Here is a 17500-nt window from a genome sequence, read left to right as displayed (position 1 = left end):
TCTATTTGAGTGTTTTGCGTTCTTGTCCCATTTTGTATTTTTATATATATTTTTTATACTATATATATATGCATATATACATATATATATATATATATATATATATAATAATATATATATTATATATATATGTATATATACATACATATGTATACATTTATGCATATACACATGAATGTATGTGTGTGTGAGTGCATGTGATAAAGATTTTTTCTCAGTATCCATATCCTAACACACATACGCATGTGCTATACATTTGAACACATATTGTTATATGCTCGCGTGTGTGTGTGTGTGTTTATATATATATAGTGTATATGCATGTGTATATATGTTTGTGTGTTTGTAATATATATATACATATATATTTATGTGTCTGTGTGCGTATGCATATGTATGTAACTATATATGCATATATGCTAAAAAGTCTTGCCTCCAGTTGCTGTCGTACATTCACCCAACCCTGCGTCGTCGCTGACGTCATGTTTCATATTCATCCCGAGTTAGATCCTGTTTGCTTATTAATCATCTTATTGGCTGTCATTTCTGCCTCTCTTCTTCTTCTTCTTCATCTCTCTCTCTCTCTCTCTCTCTTCTCTCTCTCTCTCTCTCTCTCTTCTCTCTCTCTCTCTCTCTATCTCTCTCTTACACTTTTGTTGTCATGGTTTACACAACAGATTCATTGAGCTGATCTCTGGGTGTGGTTGCAGGTGTGTTGACACTCTTTCACATGCTTGCTGGCTGCAGATTGTGGTGCATGTATGTGTGTGAATTTATGTGAATGTATGTGTATGTGTGTGTGTGTGTGTGTGTATATATATATGTATGTATATGTATGTATATATATATGTATGTATATATATATCTCTCTCTTTTAAGTAGCTTGCTCACCAACCACATGGTTCCGGGTTCAGTCCCACTGCGTGGCACCTTGGGCAAGTGTCTTCTACTATAGCCTCGGGTCGACCAAAGCCTTGTGAGTGGATTTGGTAGACGGAAACTGAAAGAAGCCCGTCGTATATATGTATATATATATATATATATATATATATATACATATATGTGTGCGTGTATGTTTGTGTGTCTGTGTTTGTCCCCCTAGCATTGCTTGACAACCGATGCTGGTGTGTTTATTTCCCCATGACTTAGCGGTTCGGCAAAAGAGACCGATAGAATAAGTACTGGGCTTACAAAAGAATAAGTCCTGGGGTCGTGTTGCTCGACTAAAGGTGGTGCTCCAGCATGGCCGCAGTCAAATGACTGAAACAAGTAAAAGAGTAAAAGAGAGAGAGAGAGTATATTATCTGCTAGACAAATTATTCAGCAACATTATAGGAAGTTTTAATGAATGTGTGCGACAAAACACAATGTCAACCACAACAACTGTAAAATAATCTGACACAGCTTCTGCTGGAGATCATTTCTTTTTGATTCTCTCTCAGACATAATGAAGAACCATAGCTTGTTGGTTCCTGGCGATTATTCAAAAAAAAAAAAAAGAACAAACTGAAAAATAAAAAAAAGAATGCTGATGTTATTCCTTCCCTTCTCATTTTATCTTAATTACTTTGTCATAACGAGAGGAGTTATTTGGAGGTTTAGGACTGTGTCATTTATTCAACTAATGTTAATTGAGATTGTTATTATTGTAATTTGAAAGCAAACAGCAAGCTGACAGAATTGTTGCTACACCAGGCAAAATGATTTGGCTGTCTTTACATTCGGAGTTCAAGTTCTGCCGAGGTCATCTTTGCCTTTTATCATTTCGGGGTCAATAAAATAAGTACCAGTTGAACACTAGGGTCTGTGTAATTGTCTTACTCCTTCCTCCAGACTTGCCGGCCTTGTGCCAAAATTTGAAACTGTTATTATTATGAAGAAGGCAGCGAGCTGGCTGAATCCTTAATACACTGAACAAAGTGGTTGGTGGCAGTTTTATAGCTTTACATTCCGAGTTCAAATTCTACCTAGGTCATCTTTGCTTTTATCTTTTAGGGGTTGACAAAACAAGTACCAATCAAGGTCTGAGGGTAAGGTGGGAATTCAATGTAACTGATCTGCCCCTTCCTCTCAAAGTTTCAGGCCTAGAAAGAATTATTATGATTTTGAAGGCAATATAACAGAATTGGTAGAACCTCAGGAAACGGTAATACCTTAAAGTAGTTAGCTATGTCCCTTTTTATATTGTGAATGTAAATCTTGCTGATATAGTCTCGCTGATGTTGTCTTTGTCTTTTGTTCATTAATGGAGAAGAAGGGGCAATAAACTAAGACCTATTGAAGTATTGTGGTCGGGTTTCCTTTCTTGGACTGCAACCAAGCTGGGGGCCCACCTTCAATGGTTTTAGTCAAATAAATTGACCCAAGAACTTATTTTTATATTCAAGTCCAGTACTCATTATACCAGTCTCTTTCGCCAAACTACTAAATTATGGGAGTGCAGATACAAATACACGCTCATACAATTTCATCATCATTTGCTATCCAGGTTTCTATGTTGACATGGGTTGTGTACTATGAACTTTTTACCCCCATACCTTACTTAGCGGTCATTCAAATAGCTCTTTTGTCTTAATAGCGGTCAATAACACAGCAATTTCCCTTTGTATAACAGTAATTTTCATAGTGTTTTTCCGATGGCCGGATAACTGAAGAGATGGTGGCGTGGATTTCCACCTCAGCATCTGAAACTCGGAGTTTTATCTTGGCTACTGAATAATTGTCACATATTACATTTACAGATATATATATATATATACGTGGACTCTCCTGTTGAAGACTGTGTATGAGTTTTCAGTTTTTGCCACACGACCGGCACAAAAGATTTGTTTATAGTGACCAAATGTACATTAGCTCACTCTCTCCATTAAATCAACATTTGCCTGACACACAGACACATACATATGACGGGTTTCTTTCAGTTTCTACCAAATCCACTCACAAGGCTTTGGTCAGCCTGGGTCTATAGTAGAAGACACTCGCCCAATGTGTCAAGCAGTAGGACTGAACCCAGAACCATGTGGTTGTGAAGCAAGCAAGCTACTTACCACACAACCACACCTGTACACCCCCCCACACACACACACATGATAGGTTTCTTTCAGTTTCTACCAAATCAACTCACAAAGCTTTGGTCAGCCTGGGTCTATAGTAGAAGACACTTACCCAAGGTTTCAAGCAGTAGGACTGAACCCAGAACCATGTGGTTGTGAATGAAGCAAGCTACTTACCACACAACCACACATGTACACCTCCCCCACACACACCTATTTCTTTATTACCCGCAAGGGGCTAAACACAGAGGGGACAAACAAGGACAGACAAAGGGATTAAGTCGATTACATCGACCCCAGTGCATAACTGGTACTTAATTTATCGACCCCGAAAGGATGAAAGGCAAAGTCGACCTCGGCGGAATTTGAACTCACAACATAACGCAGACGAAATACCGCTAAGCATTTCGCCCTGCGTGCTAATGATTCTGCCAGCTCGCCCCCCCCCCCCCCCCACACACACTCACACACAATGGGTTATTTACTTTTAGTTTCTGTCTTTCAAATCCGCTCTCAAAATGCCTCGTTCATTCAGCCTGACAGGTGAATGAACGCAAACCAGTTTTATGTATGAAGTGTACTGTATGTTCTATGTCTGCTACTCTGGCAGAGATAAGAAGTTAGCATAACCTGCAGTCAAATAACTGTGTGACAGACATAACTAGATACACTCAGGCACTTTGTCTGTTACTTGACTGATTCCGTCAATTCCTTAAGCTATGTTTAACCCTTAAGCATTCAAAGTATTCTGTCAAATTATTCAGCTTTGAATTAATTATGCATTATCTCAAAAGCTTTGAGGTTTCAATGATGTGGTTACTGTTTGATGTAGGATAGGTGTGAGAGGCTGGCTCTGACTGGCTTGAACATAAAACAGGCAGAATTTAGAGGCCAGATATCACTGGTTTAAATGCTAAATGGTTAGTATTAATATATTTGAAGGCGGCGAGCTGGCAGAAACGTTAGCACGCCGGGAGAAATGCGTAGCCGTATTTCGTCTGGCGTTACGTTCTGGGTTCAAATTTCGCCGAGGTCGACTTTGCCTTTCATCCTTTCGGGGTCGATAAATTAAGTACCAGTTGCGCACTGGAGTCGATATAATTGACTTAATCCATGTGTCTGTCCTTCTTTGTCCCCTCTGTGTTTAGCCCCTTGTGGGTAGTAAAGAAATATATATTTGATTGTGTTTAACTCATAGGTGCAAACATGGCTTTGTGGTTGACGTTTGCTTCCCAACCACGGGATTTTGGGTTCAGTTCCACTGTGTGACACCTTGGGCAAGTTGTCTTCTACTGTTGTGTTGGGTCAACCAAAGCCTTGTGACTGAATTTGGTGGATGAAGTTTCATGGTGTGAAAGTGAATGTCCCTTCTGTGATAGGAGGGAAAACAGTTATTTTTCATTAATCCTAAATCTTTTAATGCAGTGAGCTAGCAGAATCATTACTGCACCGGGCAAAACACTTAGCACATGCACATGTTTGTCCTCTATCACTGTTTAACAACCTCTGTTGGTGTGTTTACATCCCCATATCTTAGTGGTTTGGCATAGAGACCAATAAAATAAGTGCCAGGCTTAAAAAAAAAGAAAAAAGATAAGTACTTAGTCAATTAATTACTTAACTGGCAGCGGTGGTGGTGGCAGCAGCAGTGATGTATGAAGTTGTGAACAGTATAACAACATTGTAGGATTGGTGTGAGAGGCTGGATCTAGTCAACTTGAGCATAAAACTGGTAGAATATTTTGGGCTGGATATGGCCAAATTAAATTTTCTTCTAAAATCTCTCTCTAAGAGATCAAGGCAGTAGTTGTACTGACAAGTCATATTCATAGCCATTTTTAACATGGCTGTCCATTCGAACGGACTCTACTGCGATTTTTTAACCCCAAGAGGACATCTCCTCTAGCTGGTTAACGATGCACTGCTGCACCTGATAAAGTTGCAAGCAGGGGAGCAAACCCCTACCATCTCCTAGCAACAGGACCAGTAGACCAGTCCTGGTTTCAGGGCATTCCTGCCACTCCTCAGTACTGGACACTTCGTCTGCTAGAGATGATAGCAGCTCACTTCTGCACTCAATATATATATATATATATTTCAAGCGAACACACAGTTGCTGATTCTGCAACAAGCAAGAATTCCACTTCTAAAATCTCTCTAAGAGATCAACGCAGAAGTTGTACTGACAAGTAATATTCACAGTCACTTTAGGAGATGGTAGGGGTTCGTCCCCTGCTCGCAATTTTATCAGATGCAGTTGTGCATAATTAACCAGCTAGAGGAGATGTCCTCTTGGGATTAAAAAAAATTGCAGTAGAGTCCACTCAAGTGGACAGCCGTATTAAAGTGGCTATGAATATTAAATTTTATTCCTTTTATCTTTTTAGGGTTTGTAAGTCAAGTACCATTTAAGCTCCAGGCTTGTTGGTATTGACTAATTCCCTTCCAACAAAATTGTTGGGCTTGTTGCCAGATCACAAACCATATTCAGCCCCTTAGAAATACATTACCGTTGTCTGAATTTTGTAGAAGTATAACCAGGTCATTGCACATAAATCTTAACAGTAAAATCATATTATATGGATCCCTAAGGGTCATTTGGACCCCAGTTGAGAACCACTGAATTACGGTGATATGTAAAAAGCACCCAGCACATTCTATTAAGTGGTTAGCATCAGGAAGGGCATCCAGCTATAGAAACCATGCCACAACAGACAGTTGGACTCCGGACAGCTCCCTGCTGTGTCATACCTCTGTGTCATACCTATTTCTTTACTACCCACAAGGGGCTAAATACAGAGAGGACAAACAAGGACAGACGAACAGTTTAAGTCGATTATATCGACCCCAGTGCGTAACTGGTACTTATTTAATCGACCCCGAAAGGACGAAAGTCAAAGTTGACCTCGGCGGAATTTGAACTCAGAACAAAAATACCCTAAAAAGATAAAAGGAACAAAAATAGCGGCAGACAAAATACTGCTAAGCATTTCGCCCGGCGTGCTAGCATTTCTGCCAGCTCACCACCTTCACCATACCACTCTGTGTCATACCATCCAACCCATGCCAGCATGGAGACTGGATGTTAAATGGCGAATGATGGCGTTCCAAATCACCATGCTCCAAGTTCAAATTTTGCTGAGATCAACTTTTCCTTTCGTTCCTTCAGGTCAGTTAATAAAGAACTTATACAGGTCAGTGGACTGCCAGAATTATCATTGGGCAGTTTGCTTAGCAACATTCATTCTGGCTTTGTCTGTTTTAAGTTCAAATCCTGGCCTTCCTATCACGGGCATGGGGAGGAAGCAAAAACAAGGGAAAAGATTGTGTGTGTGTGGGGGGGGGCAATACTCACCTCAAGGGTTGTAACAAACAAGCACAGGCATAACTGTGTAACTAATAAGTTTGCTTTCCAACCGTATGGCACTGGGTTCGGACCCACTGTGTGCCACCTTGGACAAATGTCTTTTACTATAGCAAGGAGCCAATCAAAGCTTTGTGAGTGGATTTCAAAGATGGAAATTGAAAAGAAGTCCATTGTTTATATGTGTATGTGTGTGTGTCTTTGTATCTGTATTTGTCTCTTACCACTGCTTGACAACCAATGTTGGTGGGTTTATGCCCCTGTAACCTAGCAGTTCAGGCAAAGAGATTGACAGAATAAGTACCAGGCTTACAAAGAATAAGTCCTGGGGTCGATTCATTCAGCTAAAATTCTTGAAGGTTGTGTCCCAGCATGGCCACGATCTAATAACTGGAACAATTGAAAGGTAAAAGGTAACATGTTCTGTATTCATTTCTTTACCATTTTCTCATGTAAGCATTGATAATTCTCTTAATTTGTTAATTCAGTCCTTATATATATATATATATATATAACAAAGTGGAGTTGTAGGGTACCACACTTAAACATGTTCTTGAGAATGATTATTTATGTTGTAATCTTTTGTGCCTAATATTTTAAGGAACTTGTTAAACTTTTTTTATGTCCTTAACATGTCCTTGTTACCAATGACTGTATATATGTAATGTAGCAATTTGTAACAACCAATAATTAACGCAACCAAACTTCTACATGTTACTTTTGACAATCTTTTTCCAAAGAGTGAAACCGGTAAAGTAAATAAACATCTTTTAAAATTGCATTTTCAAACCTTCTTTCGTATATATATATATATATATATATTACATATATTGTTATTATTGATGTCATTGTAGGTTAGTGAAGAATGTACAACGCTGAAGCTAAGCTTGAAGCAACAAGAGCAAGAATGTGAAATAGCCAAGGAAAAGATTGCTTCACTGGAGGCTAAAATTTCTTCCCTTCAGCAAATTATAAAGGTCTGTTGATAATTCAATATTAATTTTCTCGGCTAAATGTTGTCTCTCTCTAATGTTCCCCTCTTCAAATATATGTCTTCAATAGTCACAATCATAACATTTTCAACAAAGGTGCAAGCATAGCTGTGTGGTAAGAAGCTTGCGTCCCAACAGTTCTGGGCTCAGTCTCACTGTGTGGCACCTTGGGCAAGTGTCTTCTACTACACCCTCAGCCAAATAAAGCCTTGTGAGTAGATTTGGTAGGTGAAAACTGGAAGACGCCTGTTGTGTGTGTGTGTGTATGTATATATATATATATTTATATTATATTGAGGGTACTACTATTCGTAGATACCACACGCTAAAGAGGGACCAATGCGGTCAAAACTACTAAAATAAACAAAATTTTACCGAATGCAAAACTTCAAAGCAAATCATTTAAAAAAAGAATTTAGTTACATATCACCTGTGATTTCGCAATTAATGCAGAATATATATATATATATATATATATACACACACACACATACATCTGTGTGTGTGTCTTTGTGTCTGTGTTTGCCCCCACCACCACTTGACAACCAGTGTTGGTCTGTTTGCATCCTCGTAACTTGGGGGTTCGGCAAAAGAGAATCGATAGAATAAGTACTCGGGTTGATTCATTTGACTAAAAGTCCTTCAAGGTAGTGCTCCAGCATGGCTGCAGTGAAATGACTGAAACAAACGATAAAAAATACATGTTGCCTTGCTTGGAAGCGAGGGACAGTTAGTGACAGAAAGAGCATCCAGCTGTAGAAAATCGTCCTTAACAAATTTCATTTAACCTTTGCAAGCTTGGGAAAGTGGATGTGAAATGATATTGAGGATCTGTATCAGTATGGCTGAGTTTAGAGAACCATTACTACCTTAGTTTAGAAATAAAGGTTCTGAATTTAAATCCATTCTGGTATTACCTGGACATCCAGGAACAAGATGACAATTGGAAATTAACCGCTCTGATACCAACACATCTAAGATCATTCCTATTTCTATGATACCAGGCGACGAGCTGGCAGAAACGTTAGCACGCTGGGCGAAATGCGTAGCCGTATTTCGTCTGCCGTTACGTTCTGGGTTCAAATTCCGCTGAGGTCGACTTTGCCTTTCATCCTTTCGGGGTCGATAAATTAAGTACCAGTTACGCACTGGGGGTCAATGTAATTGACTTAATCCGTGTGTCTGTTCTTGTTTGTCCCCTCTGTGTTTAGCCCCTTGTGGGTAGTGAAGAAATAGGTATTTCGTCTGCCATTAAGTTCTGGGTTCAAATTCCGCTGAGGTCGACTTTGCCTTTCATCCTTTCGGGGTCGATAAATTAAGTACCAGTTACACACTGGGGGTCGATGTAATCGACTTAATTCGTGTGTCTGTTCTTGTTTGTCCCCTCTGTGTTTAGCCCCTTGTGGGTAGTGAAGAAATAGATTTCTATGATACCAGCTTTCTGTCTTAAAACTATCTGAGTTATCTAAGTTAAAGCCTGCCATCAAAAGTTTGTGTTAATTTATGTACTTAACACCAATAATGACAAAGTTCATCCATCATCATCATTATCATTTAATGTTTGTTTCCCTGTCACAGTTGGAGAGATTCTGTGAAGTGCAAAGTCTTGAGCACTGCAAGAGATTGTAGCAGGTCACTGATTCTGCCATGCTAGCTACATTCTCCATCTAACCAATCAATGGCACTTGAAAACAGCCGTGACTTGGGTGCCAGTTAACAACAGGCATAAAAGGGGGCAGGCTGGAGATCATTTGGTAGCAGGGATCTGGAGAAGACCCGGAAGATAGCATTATATGGAATGGACATGCAAGAGTATCAGCCAACTGAAGCTGGTGATGGAGGCTTGCTGCCCACTTAGCTGAAGGGGGCAAGGGGACAGGCAATGATATTGATATATTTCTGCACCCCCCCCCCACCACCATTATAGGTGTCTACTCTTTGAACCCCCCTCTTCAATACGCTATTTCACCATGCATTACCCCTCTCTCGATATCCTACGTTCTACTTGCCTATTACCTGTCCTCTGAACCACCCTCCCACTGGTGCTCCCCTATATTTCTGCACCCCCCCCCATAAAAAAAAAAAGCACCATCCGAACGTGGCGATGCCAGACCCCTCTGGCACCTGTGCAGGTGGCACGTAAAAAACACCCACTACACTCGCGGAGTGGTTGGCGTTAGGAAGGGCATCCAGCTGTAGAAACACTGCCAGACTAGACTGGAGCCTGGGGCAGTCCCGAGCTCTCCAGACCCCGGTCGAAACCGTCCAACCCGTGCTAGCGCGGAAAACGGACGTTAAACGATGATGATGATGATATATATATATATATATATATATATATATATACATATATATATATATATATTGGTAAAAACAGTAAGATAACAAAAGAAAGAAAGAGACCTCAATATTATGTAAATAGAGGAAATTTATCTGTAAATAATATGTGACAATTATTCAATAGCCAAGATAAAACTCTGAGTTTCAGATGCTGAAGTGGAAATCCACAACACCATCTCTTCGGTTATCTGGCCAGATAACCAAGGAGATGGTGTTGTGGATTTCCACCTTGGCATCCGAAACTCAGAGTTTATCTTGGCTATTGAATAATTGTCACATTATTTTACAGATATATATATATATATATATATATATATATATATATATATATATATATTAACACACACACGCATCAAATTAATAATAATATACATATGTATATAATTATATTAAAGGAGCAAGGGTGAAGACACATGCTTGAAGTGCCGCCGATACCTTTAAAAATATTACCAAAAATCTCCAGATAAATACACACATGGCTGAAAACAGGCTAGTGAAAGAATATCAAAAAAACCTCACATTAAAATTTTCTAATATTCTTTCAGTAGCCCACTTTCAGCCATGTTTATATTTATCTGGAGTTTTTGGTAGTTTTTTAAAGGTATCAGCACTTTAAGCATGCTGGAGACAGGTTGTTTTTGCCCTAGCTTCCTTGATATAATTATTTATATATGTACATTATTATCAAGTTCAACGTATAAATCTTTATATATAAAAGTGAAGTTGTGTGAGGGTCTGTCTCCTACGATTTAGATTCCTAACTACTCCCACATTTTGCAGTGCAGTTTAACCAAAAGCGGGTATCTTATAGTCGTGATTCATGTCGAGCCCTTCTGGGTATTAGCATGAGTCTACGATTTAAAAACAAATTTACCATCAATTTTTCCCATTTTTAATGTATTTTTGGCATATATAAGGGAAGTAACTCTCTAAAAATTTATTATTAAATCTCAGAACGTAAAAAGCTACAGTAACACCCCCCCCCTTTGTGGTTAGCCATATTGAGATGGCTATTATACTTTACATCTCTAAAAATGCTTATATAGTTATTTCCCTTACAAACCCGAGCAACGCCGGGCGATACTGCTAGTTGCTTATAAATTGTTATAGAATTCTGACTACCTGAAAAATATTAACATGATTTTCATCCTTATATTCTGTATATATATATATATATATAGACACACATACTTTCAGTTATGCCTCACCAATAATGAAAGAACCATTCTCCATCCTGAAAATATAACATTGTTGCATGTGCTTGCACGCATATAATATATATATATGTATCATTGCATGTATGAATCAGTATATTTTGACTTACCTATCTATATATATACATGTATAAAATGATATATATATGTATGTGTATATTTTTTATTTCAGGATCTTCAGAAATCTGATGAGCAGTTGAAAATCCTTGATGCTGAACATAAACAGACTTTGCAGAGACTGTCGATGAAAAATGAAGAAATTCAAAAAATGGATGAAGTAGGTTCACTTTCATTACTTTGTTAAAATAATTTTTATTTCTCTTTCCATCTTTGTGTGTAATTATATGTATGTATATGTGACCGCATGTGTACCGTTGGCGATTTTTTTCCTCCGTCTTCCCTTCTTTGGATCTTTCCTTTTCCTATGTTTCTGACGAAGAGCTCCACTCGAAATGTTAAACCCTCCTTCTTTCCTGAGCGTCCAATAATACTATACTTGTTCCACGTCCTCGCGTTGTTGTGTTTTCTCTTTGTGTTTTCATGTTTGGATTAACTATATATATATATATATATATATATATATATATGTTGCTGAGAAATGGGTTGATAAGGTAATCGAGGTAGTCAGAGTCTGTGATAGAATACTTAAGCTTTGACTAGTGCTGCAACATGGATTAGCAACCATTATCTCGGCCTATGCCCCTTAGCCGGGGCTACCTGATGAACTGAAAGACTGATTTTTTGACACCCTCTTGCAGACTGCCTTGTCAACGAATGACACCAACCTTCTCTTTGTGGTTGACTATTTCAACGGTCATGTTGGACAACATCCATGAGCAGGATGGACGACAATGCAGGTTGTTGGCGGCCAGTTGACGTTGTACCATGTCGTCACTGCTGGATCGCTGTCCAGTACCAATGGTCTCGCAGCTGTCACACTGGCTAGTCTGAAGCAATCATGGAGAAGTTGCAGGTGAATGAAGCAGACCTGCCTGGGCATGGTCACCCAGGGACACTCTCTGCAGGCATGGTCTGCAGTGCTGTTGGTGGTGTTGTATCACTGGACATTGTAAGCTTTCACAACAACAGGGCATGCTGTCCTACTTGTTTTCCCTGCACTGCTGACAATTGGGTCATACCTGATGTGTCCAAATTACGAATGCTGGAAATGTGGCTCAAATTGATTTTAATACCCATAACCTCCACGAGATCCATGTGCATTTAAGTTTCCATGACGATTGTTTGTGACTGCAACCCACGGCATTCAGTGCAGCTGTATTTTGTTATCTTGTTTCAGGGAAAGTTTAACGGTTGCCTGCAATTTGGGTCTCAGCCATAAACCAGCAGGTCTTGGAATATTTACACTTACTTCCCCGAAATAAATTTTCAGAATTTACCATATAAAAATGGCATTTGAAAAAATCGTATTTCTTTTGCAGTTCAGTGTAATACATTTCTTCAAGGCAAAGATCATGTTTAAATTTGCCAATATTCTACAATGGTGCATAACTAATAATGAACCACTTTAAATCATACGTAATGTTCCTCTCATTTAAATCCCAAATGCACTTGATAAAGATTTGTAGAATTACTGTTTCTTCTATATTTAAATGAATGAGAATGATTATGAAATTTACTGTGTAATGATACATATGATCCTCTGTTATTATCTTACATTGATACATTATATTTTTCTTTAAACACTGGTTTTCTAAAGGACAATTTTGTTTTTACAATTACACTGGCATTTATTCACTTGTATTTGATACTCATGGTTTAAAGAATTCCTACTCGTTCTCCTCTCAAAATTAGGTGTTAAGGCAGGAATATTATTATAATTAAGGATTTTAAAACTAGGTGGTAACAGTATTATCAGAGTTGGAATTACTTTTACTTAAAGAATCTAGTTCAAGGAAATTATCATTAGAGCTAATTTCACAATTCACACTATTGATTCTACTCTTGTTTACAGATTTTTGAGTTGAGATATTCCCTAATTTTCCATTAGATTTCTTTTGATTGAATATGAAAATTGTATTCTATAGCAATTAAATAATTTCCCATACTTACTTGAAGGTGGTAAATATTTATCTAGTGCTGCTATGAAGAAATCAGAAAACGTGAAGTTGATTTAATACTAACAGCTAGGAAAAGCATGATTGAATCCAATGGAAAGTACTGGACTAGAACCTGATACACCTGATTATTTCAACATTACTATGGGGTCCAGTGACTCAGCTCAAGTAACTGATTTAGTGGGTATTTATATTCTTAATTGTATACATAGGGAATTTCCTGAGTTAGGGGATGGATTATATAGAGATGATGCTCTATTCGCTATATATAATATCAACTCAGGTTGATTTAGAAAGTTCTTAAAAACATCTTTTCAAATTATTTAAACATCTTGGTCTCTCTATCTCAATAGAAAATAATTATACATAGGTTAACTTCCTTGATGCTACTCTGGACTTAAGCACATGCATATAACCTAAGTGATGAATCAAATTCACCTGCCCTGTTTATTTCTACACCTTGGTCTTTTGGCTAGCAGATTTTACTCTGTTGCTAGTAAACCATTTGGATCAGTTCAGTGGTTCGCTTTATGCCCACAATTTTCCTGTTGACCATGACATAATATTTGGATTGACTCCCATGTGCTCCAGTAGCACTCGTTTGACAGGACCCACAAAAAGTGTCATAGCCGCTCTCTTCCTCTTCTCCCCATCTCCCTCTACCCTACCTCTTCCCCTCGTCCTCCTCCTCTCCCTTTCTCATGCAAAAAAACCACAAAACCTTATATTCCTGTGCAAAGTCTTTTAGGAAAAAGCAAATTCATGCTGTCTACATGTAGGCATATAAAGCGTTTGCATATTTGTGTGAAATGCACACATACATACATACATACATACATACATACATACATACATACATACTACATACATGCATACATATATTTATATGTATATATATATATTTATTTATTTATTTATTTATCTATTTAAGTGAACATGTATTGATTTCCTCTCATGATAAATTTCATTTGCATATATTTCATTTTGTTATTTACTGTCTTTAGTAGAGACAATTAGGGACAGGCCAATAATGATGCGTTAATTTTTAATTCTGTCTTCTACCCAAAGACATGAGGCAAGAATTTCTGGAAGAAGTTTTTTTTTAAAAAAAAAAAATCAATTCTCACGTATTGATTGATTTGAAAAAGCAAGCAATTTCATTTCATAATTTTATTTGATATATTTTTGTCATAGTCTACCCCGCCACCCCATCATCTCACCCCCACCCCTCATCAATTTTTGAGATTGTGTACTTGTGTGTGATTATGTATGTACATGCATGTATCTGTTTGTGTATATGTATACTTGTGTGTGTGTGTGGTGTGTGTGTGTGTGTGTGTGTGTGTGTATATACCTACATATGTACATATACATGTCCATTTATGTATAGCACATTTGCATGCGTTTGTGTATATGCATATTTGTATATGTTTGTATGCATACATACCTGTGTGTGCATGTATATATATATATATATATAATATATATATATATATACACACACACAAGCATACATGCACACATGTATGCTTGTGCGTTTATATATATATATATATATATATACATGCACACACAGACATGTGCACTCATGTATAGCATATTTGTGTATATGCATATATGTGTGTGTGTTTCTGTAGGCATGCATGTGTATGCTTGTGTATATACGTACTTGAGTATTTTTGTATATACATACTAGTGTTTGTGTTTATGCATACTTGTACATGTTTTGTGTGTATGCACACTCACACAAATGCACTCGCTCATACATGCACAGGTGCACTCACTCACCCATACATACACACGCAAATGCACTCATTCATACATACACAAATGCATTCACCCACCCATACATGCACACATGCATAAGTGCACATACATACACACATATATATGCACATACACTCACGCACTCAGCCACCTACACATACATGCACATATTCACAAGCATACAAAACATACACAAACACACACACTCTTATACACCTGGGTTTCTTTAACAAAACATCTTGTTCTTGGCCTGTACCATGGAGAAGAATTTCACAGTTGTACAAATACATGCTCAGCCATGCCTGCAGGGAGTCCTGACTTTGGTTCTGTACAGTCTCAGCCAGCCTCGTTTAGCCATTCCTTCTGGGACTGATGGTGAAGGCATATGGCTCAGTGGTTAGCACATGAAGCCCACAATCATATGGTAGTGAGTTCGATTCTATTTCTTTACTACCCACAAGGGGCTAAACACAGAGAGGACAAACAAGGACAGACAAACGGATTATCGATAATATCGACCCCAGTGCGTAACTGGTACTTATTTAATCGACCCCGAAAGGATGAAAGGCAAAGTCAACCTCGGCGGAATTTGAACTCAGAACGTAGCGGCAGACAAAATACCGCTAAGCATTTCACCCGGTGTGCTAACGATTCTGCCTATCGCCCAAGATCTGAATGACTTGTTGCCTCCGTGAGGCCCAACATTTGAAGATCATGCTACCGGCAAGATCACATATATATATATGATCTTGTCAGTAGTTCTTATATCCAAAGAATAATCAGACTGTAAAACCTTGGAGGATAATATATCATTTTACAAATTTAAATGTTATGGCCAGTCATAGAGTGACCAATTAGTTTCGCACCTATACTGCGAAGCACTTTATAGGTTTGAAACCAATAGTCACTCTATGATTAGCCATAACTCTTAACTTTCTGAAATAAATAAATATATATATTTTTTGAGTGCTACTGGTAACATGTAACCCAGTACAACTTGTCGCATGGTCGGGTCATCAGCGACTAAACTGGCAACCCCATCAAGCTTGCTTGGTGAGGAGGGTGATTGTTGGACACCCAATGAGATGAAAAATAAGACCTGTCAAAGGGCAGAAGAACTACTGTGTAGTCAACAGCCAATTCAACAAGTGCCCTGTTGTGAAGTGCCTGGGTGCTCCATTGACCGGAGAGCTATGCTGTGGAGGGAGAAAAATCTTCAGGCAGGTCTTACCAGGTCAGACAGGTCAAAGGGTAGGAGACAGACAAAACCTTAATGATAATAAATCAAAGCGTTGGCAGCAGAGTATGGCTTTAGTTATCGGCAGGACCTAACAGATCAGATTCCTGGCTTTGAATTAACAGGATGTCATGTAGAGGGTCTTGAATACAAGACAATGGGGAAGACCCTAATATTCTTAGTTAGATGGAAACTGCGGGACCACATCGAGCAGCATCCTGTGACTCCTATAGTATGCACAACTGAAACTCTTTAAAAAGGGGCATCGTATGGGACAACCTAGATGAGATAGAGATAGATGGATAAAGAGAGAGAGAGAGAGATGAACATAGATACACATAAATATGGTAGTGTGTGCCTGCAAAGTATACCTGCTGTCTCTGATTGGAATGAACATTCATTCACCTTTTGTGATATACAATATAGTGACGTGCGTGTGTGCATGCACGGACAAGTGTGTGTGTGTGACCCTGTAATGCAAATTTGTGTGTGTGAGTATGTAGATTTTTTTGTTTTTTGTTGTTTAGATGTATGTATGTGTGCATGAGAAAGAGAGAGATAGATAGAATCTTAACAGAAATATACTTGGGCAGAGTGACACACAAACACACACAAACACACACACACACAAACACACACACAGAGTAAATGCTAAGGTACGCATAGATATAGAAAGTTTCTATCGATTGACAGGATTGCAGATATATTAGCACCTTGTTAGAGATAGATAAATTGATGGATGGATGGACGTATTGATAGATGGATGGACGTATGGATGGACAGACGGACACAATTATTTAAAAGCATTTGATTTCTACTTTCACTTTCGTTATCGCCGTGGTGGTCACCGTGGCTTTTACTATCAGTTGTGTGTTCGTGTTGTGTGTCACTTTCTCTCATTCTGTCTCTTTCACACGTCTCACACACGTTGTGTGTCACACACCACACAAACGCGCACGCACGCATGCACGTCTTAAAAGATGGCTGTGCCACACGACGACGAAGGAGGAGTATCTGTAACTTAATCGAGGAGGAGTTCAAGAGACACTTTAGGGTTCGACATTTGACACAAGTGGTGGGTCATTAAGAGGAGACTTTATAAAAAGAGACAACAACAACAAAAAAAAGATAAACGAAAAGCAAGGTCAAAAGAAATGACAGACAGAAAGGGTAAAATGAGGACGAACAGGTGGAGTGACACGACAAACTATAAATACCTGCATTCTATATATATATATATATATGTGTGTGTGTGTGTGTGTGTATGTGTATGTATGTATGTATACACACACACACACCTGGAAACAAATAGAAAGTAACAGTGTCACTACGTAAAGACCAACCAGCAAGCCAACCACCCAACCACCCAACCAGCAGATGATAAAACAACGAAAGCAAACGACCACCAGAATTGACGTTAATAACAAAACTTATACATCTTCTTCGTTTCTTTCATCT

General features: G+C 38.5%; 1 protein-coding gene across 8 annotated transcripts in view; it reads left to right on the top strand.

The window, feature by feature from the left end:
* The window catches only part of LOC115224461 (RIMS-binding protein 2), a 595300-nt gene that overhangs the window by 305320 nt on the left and 272480 nt on the right, over nucleotides 1–17500 (top strand). For all 8 annotated transcript variants that reach the window (XM_036513377.1, XM_036513379.1, XM_036513378.1 and 5 more), the window contains 2 exons: nucleotides 7272–7394; nucleotides 11136–11240. In XM_036513377.1, coding sequence (XP_036369270.1) covers nucleotides 7272–7394; nucleotides 11136–11240 — 228 coding nt within the window. The remainder of the gene's footprint in view (nucleotides 1–7271; nucleotides 7395–11135; nucleotides 11241–17500) is intronic.

This window comes from Octopus sinensis, linkage group LG25 (genome assembly GCF_006345805.1).
Source record: "Octopus sinensis linkage group LG25, ASM634580v1, whole genome shotgun sequence".
NCBI lineage: Eukaryota > Metazoa > Mollusca > Cephalopoda > Octopoda > Octopodidae > Octopus > Octopus sinensis.
Note: the sequence above shows the minus strand (reverse complement) of the source record. Positions and strands in the feature narration are given on the sequence as shown.